At 42.4% G+C, this 16,621-nt stretch overlaps 1 protein-coding gene across 4 annotated transcripts in view; it reads right to left on the reverse strand.

Moving 5' to 3' along the window:
- The window catches only part of TRIM44 (tripartite motif containing 44), a 112,293-nt gene that overhangs the window by 76,713 nt on the left and 18,959 nt on the right, over positions 1–16,621 (reverse strand). For 3 of the 4 annotated variants that reach the window (XR_006820013.1, XM_046016297.1, XM_046016296.1), the window contains exons 2-3: positions 13,003–13,080; positions 11,139–11,204 (exon numbers count right to left, since the gene is read on the reverse strand). Coding sequence is in view for 3 of the 4 variants with exons in the window: in XM_046016297.1 (XP_045872253.1) it covers positions 11,139–11,204; positions 13,003–13,080 (144 nt within the window). In the remaining variant the exon portion in view is untranslated. The remainder of the gene's footprint in view (positions 1–11,138; positions 11,205–13,002; positions 13,081–16,621) is intronic. The other variant, XM_046016298.1, reaches the window with a different exon arrangement.

A 16,621-nucleotide genomic window follows, 5' to 3' on the forward strand; every position in this document is an offset into this window, starting at 1 on the left:
GTCCCACATCTGCCTCTCCACCACACTGGCTGAAGAAGCCTGCCCTTGTGTCTATGAACACCCCCTTCTCTGCATTCTCTTCCACTATTCTCCACTAGACATCTCTACCTGGTCTCTAGACCCAAGTGCTCCATTTTAGCTCCACCTGCCCCCTTGCCCCAGGGCCTTTCAGCTCATTCCCACTGTCACTCACACCTCTAATTTGCTGAATAAAACCGTAAGTCCCAAAGAGATGCCGGGTGGTCCCCCAATCTCCTCCATGGTCTTTAGATCCTATCTTTATCTTACATCGTCTTTGGTTTGGCCTGTACCTTCAACTCAGGTAGGAGCCCCATATTTCAGTCAGAATACTCCAGCCTTCCTCTATTTCTGCCAGAGTGCTTCTTCCTAAGACTATAAATGTTTGGTCCTTGAGCCTAACTACTCCTGTTCTTTAATAACTTCATGCGTATGAACCCGTAGTATGCTTCTTCTGAATCTCCTCCCTTTCATGGCTTTCCATCCCCAAATACAAATATGAATACACACGTACACGCAACAAGCGTGTGCACACAGACGCGCAGCACTGGAGGCTCAGGACTGTCTCCAAAAGGCTTTGTACTGGAAGGATCTTAACAAACACTTGAACTGAAGCTGCTAATCAGCTAGGAAGCGGAGAGTGACTGTGCGCCCCCAGCCGTCTGAGAGAGCCATGGTCACAGCCGACAGCAGATCAGCCCTTCCTGTGAGAGATGGAGATCTAGTCGCTATGGTGGGGGCATCCCTGCTGAGCATCCCCGCATCCCCTCCTGTTCGCGCTATCAGCGGCTATGACTCTATTGCCATGACAACTTGATGTGGAACCCCGTGCCATGGCACTGAACTGGACTCACCAGAGAAAAGTGCAACAGGTATGCGAGGCTCCCTTTGAATCCATACAACTGCTTGTGCTTTGGGTGCTTATCTTCTTACCTGACCCCGGGGTGGCAATAAAGAAAGCAATCACAGACTTCTGAGCACCACTCTTCCTGAGTGAACAGGAAAATAATTCTGGGTGACCTCCCCTACAGAAATGTGAAAGTAGAAGGAGTCCCCAGAGACACCCAGGGCCTGTAACAGGAAGAAGAGTGCGAACTTCTATTTCACCTTGTTTTCTTGCTCTTCTTCCATCTTAACCTGCGCATAAGCCAGAAAGACAGCTTGTGCTTCAGAAATTATCCTGCAGGAAGTGGGAGGTAGGAACTGACATGGAAAGTTTCAGGGGCAACTAAACAGAAATCATACTATTTTTAAGCATTTTAGATTTGAACACACAAAGCACGCCTGTATTACCTGCTGAAGATTAGAGTAATTTTAGAACAAGACTCGCCCCTCCACCTTCACTCCACTTCTCCATGCGAACACTTGCCCTGCAAAGCCGCAGCTACTTGTATACTATCGAAACCGAACAACGCGCACCATCAGGGACGCTCAGGAAAGGGCGCTGGGGTGCGGGTGTCAGTCTTCCTTGCTGCAGCTGCCCAAATGGCAAACCTCAGGGAGTCTGTTGTGGTGGAGACAGAGGTGTGAGTGCTGACTCTGCTGTAACTCTATGCTTCTGAAGCTCAGAAAGGTGAAAATTTTATTTGTCAAACAGAGGTAGTAATATCATTCTCACAGATCTTGTGACATTTACACAAAATAATACATAAAAAGCACTCAGTATTCTCTGGGCACATAGGAGCATCAGCAGAACTATTCTGCTGGTCCAGATAACAGGAACCACGGACATTTTTTGTGTGCTTTTCACATGGTACCCACTGAGCGTTCACAGATAAAGACTCCCCAATTAGTTTTCTTAAAGAAAGCAAGCCCACAATCTTGGGAGAGCAGATTTTTAATTTCCCAAAGGAACACAGGAAGGACTTTCTCATAGAACCTAGGCATGAAGACTAAGGATGTCAACCAGAGGCTCCCTGCCTCAGTCTTAGTAAATGGCCACAGGCTGTCAAGGAGCAATGTTTGCCTTTTCTAGTTTGATACGATCAGATACAGTCTACTTCAACCATACCGAGGCAAAGCACAGAGTGCAGGACTGATAGATCACATTCTGCCCCTCAGCTGTCATGTGGAGTCTGTAGGTATAGTCCGCTCCTTAACCTCCCAACCTGCTTCTATTATATGTCTCTCTTCTGCAGACTAAAACCCTATTACTGTTAGCTACTGGAGCACCTAACAACCTGCTTACCTAAGAACCACAGGGCTTGTTAACTAACTACAGTTGCTAAAATACTTTTTGGGCCCCCAAAGGCCATGCTAACCATCCCCTCTCCCTCCCTCCTTCCTTCAAGATTTCATTTACTTATTTGAGAGACAGCACAAGTGGGGTTAGGGGCAGAAGGAGAAGCAGCCTCTTTGCTGAGCAGGGAGCCGCATGTGGGGTTCCATCCCGGGATCAGGACCTGAAGTTGAAAGCAGATGCTTAACCAACTGAGCCATCCATGTGCCCAATCCTCCATTACTTTTTTTATCTCCTCCTCAAAATTTCCCATTTTCAGGGTACTTAGTAATAAAAGTGTAATATGATTACCCTAGCTTATGGATGACACTAAAGGCTCAGACAAATCAAGAGGGACAGATAGTAAGTACCAGAGGACTCAGGTCATCTGATTCCAACATCTGAGCTCTTCCATCATAGAAGTAAAAGAAAGCATGCCATACTCAATAGTTTTTTTTTCCCTGAAAGTCTGAACAAAACGCTCTATTGGTTTTACTATTCCCAACCCATCTTCCATAGGTAAAAGTTAGTTATCTCCTACAACTACTAACAATTCTATATAGCAATCATAGAAAGGCAATTTATTGGCATCATTAGCCTTAGACAACTCAATAAACCTCTTCAATCTTTGTTTCTTGATCTGTAAAATGGAGATTATAATGTCTAACTCATCAGGTTGACTTAGGAAGTAAGGAGCTATCAAAGACTCTATTTCGCTGGCCACAGAAGTAAACAGAAGCCATTCAACAAAGCATAGTCATCAACTAAATCACTGGGTTGAATGGACATTCTCCGTAGCTACAGATGGATTTTGTCCTTTGGCTAAATGGAGTCAGGAGAGATGTGATTCTCAAATTTTGCCATTTATATACACAAACAAGCATCTACATACAGACCTGAGGTAGACTGAGAGTTGCCTCTGTAACTTTAGCCTTAAGTTATCAAAGAAAACACCTTTTTCCTTGAACAGACTGAGTTTTATTTCTGAGCTGAATGAGAGGTTAAGCAGGAAAGGGAAAGAAGGGAGACAGGAGAGAAGGAGGCCCTTAAATAAAAGTCTGGGTGGTTTTTATCACTATCATCACAATAAGTTTTATATGTAGGCACCCAGGCTCCTAAATTAACTGTCAAATACAATCCTGCACTGGCAACGTGAAGCGTGGCTGCTCTGAGGGAGTCCTGACAGCTCCACTCCCCTGTCCATGTTGCTCATGTAACAAGCCTTTCAAGCTTTGGCAGAGAGTGTATTACCAAGGCTCCTGTCAGTGTAGACAGGAGCTGGAGCAGGGGGAGAAGGACATCACAATGTGTTAATTTTATTAAGCTGTTTAAAAGCTCAATCCCTTTGCTTTCTAACAATGCTCCAGCACACCAGGCAGCTCAGAAACCATGCCTACCCTAGTCTCAAAATGCCTAGAGCTGATTTGTACAGTACTTCAATTAAGAGCTCTGGTGCCGCGGTAGAAAGAGGATGGCCAAAAGGTAAAGCTGCAGGAGAAGCAGGAAGGGGAAGCAGGAAGAGAACAAGAATCTCAGTGGTGTTTAAAGTGAGGACATATCTCCTAATGTGTCTCTTAAATGTGACACTTAATTTCTTTTGTGACTCTTAATTTATTTTTCTTTTAATTTGGCACCAGGCAGTTTTGCTAACTAGAGAGTTTGCTCCATAACAATAAACATAATTGCTTCTATGCATTGATTTCTTGTTTCTATTGGGAATATATGGACAACAGCTGCAAACTCCCAAGGCAGATATATTTGCCTTAACTTGAACGGGCAATGGAGCTAATGAACTAACCCCAGGCGAGGTGAGGCAGCTACGCAAGGCCCAGAGTCAGCCAGCCAGCCAAGCAGCAAGACCAAGGGGCTCCAACTCTGGAGATTTAACTCAATTTATCTGTATGCTATTATCACTCAGAAGAGGAAGCAGTGGTCCTTTAAAGTGTCACAAATCCTGGGAAGTGTTAATTGATCAAAGTATGGAATCTAGTTTCTAGACTTTCATCTATTCATTTGACAGAGAGAGATAGCAAGAGAGGGAATACAAGCAGGGGGAGTGGGAGAGGTTGTGAAGCGGGCTTCCCACTGAGCAGGGAGCCTGAGGCGCGCTCCATTCCAGGACCATGGGACCCTGGGATCATGACCTGAACCCAAGGCAGATGCTTAACGACTGAGCCACTCAGGTGCCCCCAGAATCTACTTAGTTGTAAACTTGTGGCTTCTTTTTCTCTGCAAGGATCCGAAGGCCTCCTGAACTATGGGGGTGGGTTTGCTGTGCCCACGGACCCCGGCCTCATGCTGGAAGAGGGGCTGGATCTCAGGACTAGGAGAAAGCTAGCAACAGCCACCCCGCCACCCCAGACAGGAGGCTGTGCTAAGCACTTTAAATGGATTATCTCATTTAATCTTCCTAATGACCCTGTGAAGCATGTACTATTATCCCCCTTTCACAGCTGAAAAGAAATGAAAAACCTGAGACCTGAAGAGATTAAGCACAGGATCTGCCTGAGGCAGAACTGGTGGTCAACACTGGAGGTAATTTGACCAGGTGTGATCTAATCCAGAGCCCACAAGAGTAGTAAGGGTAGAATACTGCCTCTCCCTGACAGGTAACATCGGATTTCTGCCCCTCATCCCTGCCTGGAAGAAAGGAGAAAGACAGACTATTCACTGATGAATGGAATTACTGGGTCACATGGCCACTCTGTTTAACCTTCTGAGGAACTTTAAGTGAAGAGCTAACAAAAGTGATTCAGAAGGAAATCTCTCACCTTCTCTCAGTAACTTTACTGAGATGTAATTCTTGTATCATGTAACTCACCCATTTAAAGTGCACAATTCAGTGGTTTTTAGTATATTCCCAGAGTTGTGCAATCACCCCATGATCAGTCTGAACATTTTATTTTCATCACATCAAAAAGAAACTCCATGGCCTTTAGCAGTCACTCCCACACCATCTCTCCATCTCCTCAGCCGCAGGAAATGAGTCTATTTCCTACCTGTAGAAATCTGCCTATTTTGGACATGTCACACAAATGGAATCACTCAGTATATAGTCTTCTGGGAACGGCCTCTTCCACTGAGCACCATTTTCGCAGGTTAGCCTTCCTGAAGCATGTATCCGCACTGTGCTTCCTTCCTGCCAGACAGGGGCCTGCTGTATGGCTAGACCAGCTCCTACATACCCGGTCATCTGCTGGCTTGCTTCCACAGTATGGGTAGTACGCCTCATGCTGCTATGAACACTGGGGTCCAGTTTTTGTGTGGACAAGTTTTCATGTCTCTTGGGTATATACCCAAAAATGGAACTGTTAGGTCATATGGCAACTCTATGTTTAACCTGCTGGGGAAATGCCAAAGTGACTGTACCACTTCCAATTTTTCTACATTCTTGCCAAAGAGAAAACTTCTCTTTATTGAGAAAACTACAGAACTGTAGAACTGTAGTCCTAAAAACCATCAACCTGCTTCAGCTCTGCCCTTATTGCCTGGGTCACGTCACCTTGGGTAGGAACGCTTCTCTCCAGGCACCTCAGTTTCCTCTGCTGTAAGGTGGGGGATGGGAGACGGCCTCAGATTTCCCACTGAGCCCTCCATGTATTCATTTAATCCCATCCTGTGAGACACCCTGGGGGTGGCGGGCGGTGGGAACACTGTCAAAGGGACAGCTGGGGGCTGACTTCAGGACTGTGTGTCTGACTTTGCATTAACTAAATTTCCACTGTACCCAAATAATCTTAGACTGTGACTGGCATGTCTGAGGAAAACAAACTTCAGAGCGTGCTTATGCTATTAGGAAGAAAACAGAAATGCCATATTGGATAATGGTAATAACAGCAGACTGGCCTTCAGGATTTTAGTTTTCCAAGCTGCAGTTCAAAGACTGAAGTGGATTCAAATGATAAAAATGTTTATAAGGGATGATGTCAGGTGAAAAAAAGCAGGATACAAACTATGTATGCATGTCTATACACACAAAAATACATACAGCTATCCAATTGTATATATACTTACACACACACATAGAACAATAATTATCTAGAGAGAGAATACTAATTCTCTATTTGAAAGGCAAAGCACCATGATATTAACCAGTTTTCTCATAGATGTATCTTAAAGTGTGATGCATTGACCATGTGCATCAGAATCATCAAGGCTGTATACTAAAAAAGCAGTCTCAGAAGTACCAAATTAGATGTTCTGGGTGAGGCTCAAGAATCTGCATTTAAAAAAAGAGGTATTCATGTGGATGGAACTAAAAGGTATTATGCTAAGCAAAGTAAGTCAGAAAAAGATAATCATCATATGATCTCACTCATAGGTGGAATTTATTACACAAAATTGAGGATCTTAGGGGAAAGAAGGAAAAATAAAGTAAGATGGAATCGGAGAGGGAGACAAACTATAAGAGACTTAACTACTGGAAACCAACTGAGGGTTGCTGGAGGGGAGGTGGGTGGGGGATGGGGTAACTGGGTGATGGGCACTGCGGAGGGCACATGATGGAATGAGCACTGGGTACTATATACAACTGATGAATCACTGAACTCTCCCTCTGAAACTAATAACACACCATATGTTAATTAATTAAATTTAAATAAGATTAAATTGAAAAAAGAGGTACTCAAAGTTTACAAATGACTTCAGGTAGCAGATTTCTTTTCTTCTTCTATATACATGTCTGTTTGTCCCACAGTTGTCTACAGACGGCATGTATTACTTTTATAATTGGGGGATGGGGAGAATGGGAAGTTGTTTCATTTTGTTTTCACAAAGGCAGGGGGATGGTGAAGGAGGGCAAAGAGCTTGTTTCTCCTCTTTCTATCGCCCAAGTGTCTACAGAGGATGAGAAGGGGCCGCACCTGGTCCTTGGCAGATACCATGCCTCAGAGCATGGCTCGGGCCTGAGACACCACAGGTACTTTCCCATCTGGTGTCTTTTTTTTTTTTTTTAAGATTTTATTTATTTGACAGAGATCACAAGTAGGCAGAGAGGCAGGCAGAGAGAGAGAGAGGAAGGGAAGCAGGCTCCCCGCTGAGCAGAGAGTGCGATGCGGGACTCGATCCCAGGATCCTGAGATCATGACCTGAGCCAAAGGCAGAGGCTTTAACCTCCCATCTGCTGTCTTCCATCACTAACGGGAAACTACCAAAGCACCAGCCTCGGTTCTTCATTTAGCCAGTGCTAAATGCTCTGGGCTGTCACGGCTCTCCCCATTTCCCCATACTGTCTGTCGGAAAAGGCCATTCTCTGGTCCTGGACCCTGGGACTGCGGGCTGCAGTATCCAGTAAAGGCAGGTAGAGGGAGAATGTGAGGGGAAAATTGTCAGTAAAGAGTCATACTGCTAAGGAGAGCAGCACATACCTCTATATTTACTCATCCATGGGTTCAACAATCGTGGTCAGGGGAAGAACGTGAAGTATGACACATGTGAAGTCCTAGTCCCGTCACTTACCAGCAAGCTCTTTAACCCCTCTAAACCTTGGACTGCTCCTCCATAAAACAGGAAAAATAATATTTCCTTTCACAGTGTTACTGTACCGGATAATGCGCGTTTATTACCATGCATATCTATTACTATTACATCACCTAGTACCCACCAGACTAGAGCTTGAGGGTACAGAGGTAAAACACTTAAGCATGCCCTTCAAGAATGCTATTTACAACTTCTTTTTTTAGGAAAAGTTTATAAATAGGTCAATAATTCTAATAACTTTCTAACCAAAGGAACACTTTCAAATGAATCAACTTGATAACTGAAGTAGCTCGATTCTCTGCTTCAGTTGGGTGCATAAACACTGTCCTAGTGAACGCTTCTGTCCTGGGGCAAGGCAAGGACAGCATGAGGCCTGGCTTCCCCCTGGGAAACAACAGGACACTAACAACAAGAATTCAAATAGGTTTTGCTTATATCCATTACTCTTTGTACATGCAAAACCTATCATTTTTTAATGAGTCTTTTTATAAAAATTTTATTATTTTTTAAAGATTTTCTTTTTTTTTTAAGATTTTATTCAATTTATTTAAGAGAGAGAGAGAAAACACAAGCAGGGAGAGGGGCAAAGGGAGAAGCCGACTCCCGGCTGAGTGGGGAAGCTGACACAGGGCTTGATTCCAGGATCATGACCTGAGCCAAAAGTACACAGTTAACTGACTGAGCCACCCAGGCACCCTAAAATCTATCATTTTAACAAGAGTCTGATTAGCACAGGAGAGTGAAGGACTGGGCTATGTTCCATGTCAATGATATCAGCTACTAAAATGGACTGTAAAGTTCTCTTGCAGTTATAAAATGCTATGTAAATGCTAAATAAAAATAAAACAACTCTCAGATCTATTTAATTTCATGTTGTTAGACAATTCTCTGGTTTTAAACTTAAGTAAGAACACCTTTAGAAACTGAATACAGGAAAAAAAAACTCGATCTGTTTTAGGCAGTGTTAGTATGGCTAAGTCCCATCTTTAATCCCACTCCAATCTGACAGAATAATATGAGCCACCTGACTTGAGTTTAAGGCACTTTTCTTGAGAATAACTTCTCGTAACATTAGTATGATTTCATGATACACAGTTGTGTTTCTGTTCGTTTCGAGCACATAAGCCATAGGAAAACAAGGAACAGCACATGTTAGATGGAATCAATACTAATAGAGTGGCTGTTATTAACTGCATAATGAGATATTAGCTGGATTGAGTTTAGCATGTTATGTTTTTGGTTCAATGCTTTCTGAGAGGCTGGGCAGGGGGAAAGAAGGGAAAGGAATCAATGCATTTTCTGAGCTTCAGTTTCCTCTGGGTATACTAAGAAAGATAACTGCACAGTCACTTCACAGGAGAGTTGTAAACAACCCAGAATACGTTCAATTTCTTAAAAATCCCGGGAATGGACACAGACATGCATACACACATACCTGATTAACTACATCTTTTAATTTTCCTAAAGTCTAGCATAAATGTAAGAAACCTACAAACAAAAACCCTACTTGGTACAATAAATGTTTCTGAAAAGTATGACTGAAAAAAAATATGTTTATAAACTGGACCATATCACATACATTGGAATGTCTTATTATTTAAAAGATTACTTTCAATTAAATAAAATAAAGATTGGTATTAAAAATACTCTCTCCAGGAGCGCCTGGGTGGCTCAGTGGGTTAAGCCTCTGCCTTTAGCTCAGGTCATAATCTCAGGGTCCTAGGATCGAGCCCTGCACCAGGCTCTCTGCTCAGCAGGGAGCCTGCATCTCCCCCCACCCCCCCCCACCTACTTGTGATCTCTCTCTCTCTGTGTCAAATAAATAAATAAATAATCTTAAAAAAAAAATACTCTCTCCGTTATATAGAAAGTTCTAGATCCCTGGAGATACGTATCCTTTAAAACAGGGCTCACCATAGCAACATGCATGTACACAACTTAACCTGTGCCTTATTTCCCAGCCACCACTGGCTCTGTTCCTGTCCGCAGGCTCACCCCTAGTGGCTGGGATTTGGTGTCTCCTGCTATTCCTCCAGTTTTATAACTCAACGCACTCCTGTCCTATGGCATGAGCCTTGATCATCCTCGTAAATCCCGACTAGAACTCCTCTCACTCTCTTGAGCCTTGCAGGAACCCTGCCCTCTCAGGCAGCCTCAGGATAACTTTTCTCTCCCCTGCTCCTTCTAGACTTATTTACAGGGGCTCTTCTGATTATTTACTGAAAGGAATGAAAAAAAAAAATCAAAACAAAAGAGAAGGAACATCACCAGATCACCAGGGTCAGCACAGCCTCTAGTCACCCCAGACCCACTGAATCAGCAACTGTGGGGGTGGGCCCAGCACTCTGCAGTTTAGAGGTCCTCCACGTGATTTTTATGAACATTAAAGGTTAAGAACAACTGGTCTGGAAGAAAAAAGAGCATCTGACAAATATTTTGGACAAAATGAGGCTTCTCATTAAGAAAAATTAATAATCAATGACACAGAAGAATGTCCAAAATATTCTATGTACTAAAACCGTAGGTGCAGTATAATTCTTGTAAAATATCTTAGAAGTATATTTCCACATGGAAACATGTCTAGAAGGTTACACACCAAATTGTTAATAGTGGTTAGCTTGGGGGAAAAGTCACTTGACTTTTCCTTTATGGATATCTGTATTTTCTAATCTATAAGCATATATTATTTCCTAATTTTAAAAAATGATTAATCTAGTCATCTTCCACTCCTCTCTGACAAAACTCAGAGGTAAAAATTAACTCAGTCCCCAATAGATTTCAATGTCTGGACTAATGAAGTTTTGTGATGCTTTAGGGAAATCTAGAGGAAGTGAGGCAGAGATAGTGCTCAGTGCTTCATGACTCAAATCAGTGTTTCTATGAAAAGCTCCTGCATCTGGAAATAACAGGTCATAAAGCCTGAGAGATTCTGCCCTTCTTAAATAGGCCAACTTAACAAAGAGATGGTGGAGTTCTGAGAGAAAGCAGAACAGATTAAAAACTTCCCTTGGAAGACAATTATTTGTTGCAAAAATTATGTATATAGTGTCCCATTTTCCACCACCCCACTCCCCAGCTCTGTTTGTGATCTCGCAGTCATTCTGCAATTACCTCAGTCCTTCCTCAACCTGGCTCCAGGTACACAGTATATGCATAGGGCAGACCAGAACGGGGTCTGAAAATAAAGGAGACTGGTAGAAATACTCCAGAGCAAGATAAAGTGAAGAGAAAAGAGATGAGTGTGTATGCACATATCCAAGATCAAGTCTGGTCCTAAGAAATATTCTTTAGCTCATGATGCACCATGGGAAAATCCTGAGGCTTCTAGGAGCTGTTCTCATGGGATCGTTCTATTTTTTCACCTCTGGCAAGTTTCCTATTAGAAGCACTCTATGCATTCATAAAGGACCCCGAAGCACTTTACCTGTATTATCATCATGCACAGAAGCCACTCAGTGTAATCTGTATACATCCTCTTGCTCTTCACTGCCTACAAGCATATGGGTGGGGCAGAAACAGAAAATACAGTTGTCTCCTTCAGGATAGCTGTTTTGCCCCAGAAACCAGAAAAACTCAGTTAAAAAAAAAAAAGCTTTCAGTAATCCTTAATAATTAACTAGTTCATCTTCACTAAAGGAAAACTAGTTATACCAGGCATCTTTACTTTGAGCTAAGAAAATTGATAAAGGTTATACCAACTTTTTTCTATCAAGATACTCTCTATCTCTGGAGTTCTAACTACACCAGAAGACAACAGATATGACCAATGTCCCAATGCTTTCAATGCTGTATGAAGAGAAAGTTATTTTGTAGAATGAAGACTGAAGCCACTTTTTGTAAAGCCTGTCATCGTGGGTCTGCCTCGATCGTGCTTCAGATTAGAAAATTGGGGCACAAGGTGATTAGATGGTAGAAAGGAGATGAACCGTGCTTGGTCTGCAATGAGACATAAAAGAAAGAGCACAGGCAGTGAAGTCAATTTGAATCCCAGCTCTAAATTATACTACAGTCAGGGCAAACGGCCCTACCTCTCTAAGCCTCCATGTCCTTATCGATAAAATGGGAATAATAAGCTACTCTACCAGGTTGTTACAAAAATCACAAGTATGTAAGAGCAGAGGTGGGAAAAGAAGTTAGTGGGCAGAGAGTTTCAGTTTGGAATGACTGAAGAAGTTCTGGAGATGGACGGTGGTACGGTGGTGGTAATGATGGCTGGACACAATACGAATACTTAATGCCACTGAACTACACATTTAAAAATGGTTAGCCCTGGTGGTTCAGTGGTAGAATTCTCGCCTGCCACCCGGGAGACTGGGGTTCGGTTCCCAGCCTAATGCAAACAGCAGATTCCCCCTCTCTCTCTCTGCCTGCCTCTCTGCCTACTTGTGATCTCTCTCTCTCTCTCTGTCAAATAAATAAATAAAATCTTTAAAAAAATAAAAATGGCTAAAGTGGTAAATTTCATTATTTATATTTTACCACAATTTTTAAAAAAGATATGTAAGGCTCCTAGAACAGTGTCTGGCTCTCTTAGTGAGTACTCAAGAAATGCTAGTCTTTTCCCCATATAAAGGACTTTAAAAAAAAAAGGGGATGGAGTGGGAATACAAAAAGTCAAACAAATCTGTGCTCCTTTCCCTATCTGATTGTGAGAGGCTTTGACTCTCAGGCAGAGCCAGCTGGGACCAATACCCAATAGTGCTACAGGAGGTCTCCCAGTAGGAGAAGGGAAGCTGTGTTATGCTCAGATCCCAGTCCACCCCCACCCTGGTATGGAGTCTCCCAGAATATCAGTCTTATAGCTCCCAACATATTTCAAGGAAAGCCAGGAAGCTGAAACTATTTCCCAGACCACACTCCAGGTCATGAAGACAAAAGCATACACAGTGGCCACTGGCTCCTGTAAGTAGGAGAGAGACAAGACACTAGTGCTGAACACCAACTGGATGGGTCTGGAGCCTGTTCCAGACCCCATTAAGATGATCAGTACCTTGGATGCCTTTGACTGAGTTTAATGGACACAGAAGTCAGTAGTCTCAAAGGCCCGTTACAGGAGGATTAAAAATGCACTTGTCCGCAATTCAGGGAAAACAATAATTATACGTTCTAAGTCACAGAGAAGGGAAAAAACAGATGACTTATCTCCAGGCATATTAAAACATGGCTTTTGATAGGTAGGCTTAATTAGATCTTGGTGCGATGTTCAGATAGATGATCACTAATATCCCTCACACCTAGCTCAAGGAGAATGAAACACAATACCCAATCAATTCCAAAACAATACTTACCTTAGGATCTGAGCTCTTGAACTTCAACCTTTCCACCAACTCTATCATAGCTGCCTTCAGTCCACCTGAGTCTTTGCTCTGAAAGAAAGAAAAGACAGGGATCATTAGACAGCATTTTGATGCTCTCTCAAACACAAACAGCATTTCATGGGACAATGAAATGGAAAGCAATTTTTTTCTTCTTATTAGCCAAAAGAACTAAATGACTAAGGAAAGCAGTACTGCCCCTCTTCCTCTCTCTACTGGACAAAGAGGGTCGGGGCATAAATTGCCCAGTGACCTGAGAGAACTACTTGAATGAAAATTAAATGCCATTCACACAGGCTGACTCACTGCTTCATCTCAGGGTTCAACTGTTCACTGTTGACTGTTCAATGAGAGCTGAGGCTCTGAAAAGAGATTTTGATCTAGGGTGTCCATTTTATGTCCTAATGATTTTCAACTTAAACTTCTACATACCAAATATAGAAGTATGCAGTATTAAACATTCTTATAGAAATAAAAACAAAGAAAATGCCCCAAGATTTAATTGGAAATGGTATTACGGTGTACTGGTTGAGTACAGGTTTTTGAGTCAGACATATAAGGTTTCAAATTTGGGATCTGTCATTAACTAGTGGATTAACCTTAGGTAAATTATAGACTTTCTCAAAACTGCCTGTCCCTTCTATAAAATGTGAATAATAAATGGGGTTATTTTGAGGCTTAACTGGAACAGTGCCAAGGTATTGCCCAGTATGTGGCACATAGGAAGTGCTCAACAAATGTCTTCTCTTATTATTATTGCATTACAACGATTTTTTTTTTTTAAGATTTTATTTATTTGAAACAGACAGAGCATGTGTGCGCACAAGCAGGAGGAGCAACCGAGGGAGAGGGAAAAGCAGACTCCCCACCAAGCAGGGAGCCCAATGCAGGGTCAATCTCAGGATCCTGGGATCATGATCTGAGCGGAAGAAGGCAGACCCTTAACCTACTGAGCCACCCAGGTGCCCCTGTATTATAACAATTTAGAGTAGAACAGTCCAAGAGAAATGTAAACCACAAATCCAAGTCATACAAGTAATTTTAAGTTTTCTAGTAGCCACAAAAATAAAGTGAAAACTAATTCTAATAGATTTTACTTAACTCAGTATATCCAAAATATTATCTCTGCAACATGTGATTTCAACATGAGACATCAGATACATTTTTCATACTAAGTCTTTGAAATACGGTGCGTATTTCACATATACACTATTCAGTTTAGACAAATCACATTTCAAGTGCTCCAAAGCTATATACAGCTAGTAACTACTGCACTGCTAAACAGAGATTCAGAGAACACACTCTAGAGCCACACAGCCTGGATTCAAGTCCCAACTCTACCACTGGTTGCGTGATCTTAGGCAAGTCACTTCACCTCTCTATGCTTCTATTTCTTTATCTGTAATACGAAGCTAATAACAGTACTTACTTCACAGTGTTATGGTAAGATTAAATGAACTAATACACGTTAAGGTACTCAGAAAAGGACCTGGAACATGGTATATGCAACAGATTCCTGAGACATTTTTATTTTTATTGTCTATCTGCCTCAAAATGTTTTAAACCCCTTAAGAGTAAGAACTATAGCTTCTATCTCTGTATCTGTGCCCAGCATCAAGAAGGGTTTGAAAAAGCCTGCTGAACAAATGAATGAATGAGTACACAATCTTAAGACATGAATGACCTAATTAGGATACATATGTGTAGCACATTCCAAAATCATATAAATTAGTTTATTTTCTTATCTCTACTCCTGTGTAGGATCTGGTAGGATCATCATCTGCATCTTACCAATGATGATAAGGAAGCACAAAGAAGTAAAATGACTGACATTTTTATGGAGGAAAGGATAATCAACAGGTACAATATAAACAAACACCACAAATACGTGTTACTCAAAACTGGTCTCAGAATCAGTATGATTTTCCAAATTTGCAGAACCAATTCCAATTCCTCTAAAACAGGAAATTCTTATTAAGACCCTTTATGTCGATTAAAATAGACTAAAGGCTCAGTCTTGTTTTCCCTCTAACTCCCTTTCTCTCCCAAGTCTAACCAGCAAAAGCCTGGTGTAACGTGACTAGATGGGTATCTGCTTCAGATATGCTCTCCAAACAGCACAGCTGACATTCCCATTCTAGCAGGGGTTCTAAATTTTAATAGTTTGTAGTTTTAAAATAGTGGTTTACAACTCTCCAAATTTCATCACCAATTTAAATCTTTAATCTCTGTGATCTCATAGCAGACAGCTGGGAAAAAGAATCTGGAGGTCACATACCAGAGAGTGGGTGAGACCTGATGTACCTAAAAGAGGGTTAAGTTGCCAGACACAATCCTGCTTTTATGAGATGATCAGACAATAAAGCCTGTCTGGTGATATCATTTCTGTAACCTGCTTCTCATTGGCTGAACAAGCAGGTCACTTGTCTCTGGAAAGCTCTCTTCCCCCACATCCCAGCTGCCAGCGCCCATTTTAAGCTCTTCAGCAAGAGCCCTGATATATTATGACTTCCCCCCTGGCTCTAGAGAACAGAAAGGAATGCACCAAAACTGTGCCTTAAAACATTCAGAAAAGAAACAGAACGACGAAGGCATCCCTCAGAAGCAGACAGCATGTTTGCAGGCAGATGTGCCTTGTGTGGAGAGATAAGGGAAACCTTAGCCTTCTTTTTTAAAATTACAGTGTGTCAGCAGAATCCTCCCTCCTTTTCACCAAGCATCAGCAGCACTGCCTACCCAGGGGAGAGACAGAAGACGATGCAATGATATTCTCCCTTCAGGAAATTCACCCATTCCAACCCGTACCCCTGCTTTGAGAATTATTCTGAGATTAACAGCTGTCTCTGTTGAGTCAGCTATACTCAGTGTCTAAATGGGTGGTGAAGAAAACATTCTCAGTGTTTTTTTGTTTTTTTGTACTCGTCAAATAAGTAGACGGTCAGAAAAGAGAGGCTTCCCTGGGCAGACCTGCCTCCAATAGCTGCAGGGCTGGAGCAAAAGTATTAAGTGGAAGACCCTGGCCCCAGATTCACCTCCTTTCTTTCCCCCACACACTTTCTGCACCTCAAGAAGCCTTATATACAAATGTCACACTAGTACACCTCAGCTGTGGGTGTACTAAGTAGTCATCCTTGGCCACACCTGGGACCTAGTAATGCACACATCAGGGGGAGAGTCTAATGGCTTGATCCATCTTTGGGAAGACAGACTCAGAAAAAGGCTCTGTAGGCCTCAAAAGCAGGTTCAAGACATTTTGCCTGGTAATTCTTGGGTTCTGGGTACTTGGAGAGTAGTCCAGAAGGGGACGGGCACGGCCCTCTATAGGAAGGACCCTCTAAAGCATGCAGCATAGGGCAGGGGTGCAGGGTTATCTAGGTCTAAGGTGGTCTCTGAGTTTGAGAGTCCCCAGAGCAAAGGGTGGTTATCATGTTTTAGTGAATTATCTGTCTGAAAAGGCAGTCATCAGCCAAAAGGTAATAACCAGGGTCAGAAATTACACCCTCATACTTCCCTATTGTGGTGGAATAGAACAATTGCCTCTGAAACCTGTGTTCTAATTGAGAGGTGGACCATGACAGTAACAAAGGGTGTC

Source organism: Meles meles, chromosome 8 (assembly GCF_922984935.1).
Source record: "Meles meles chromosome 8, mMelMel3.1 paternal haplotype, whole genome shotgun sequence".
Lineage (NCBI taxonomy): Eukaryota > Metazoa > Chordata > Mammalia > Carnivora > Mustelidae > Meles > Meles meles.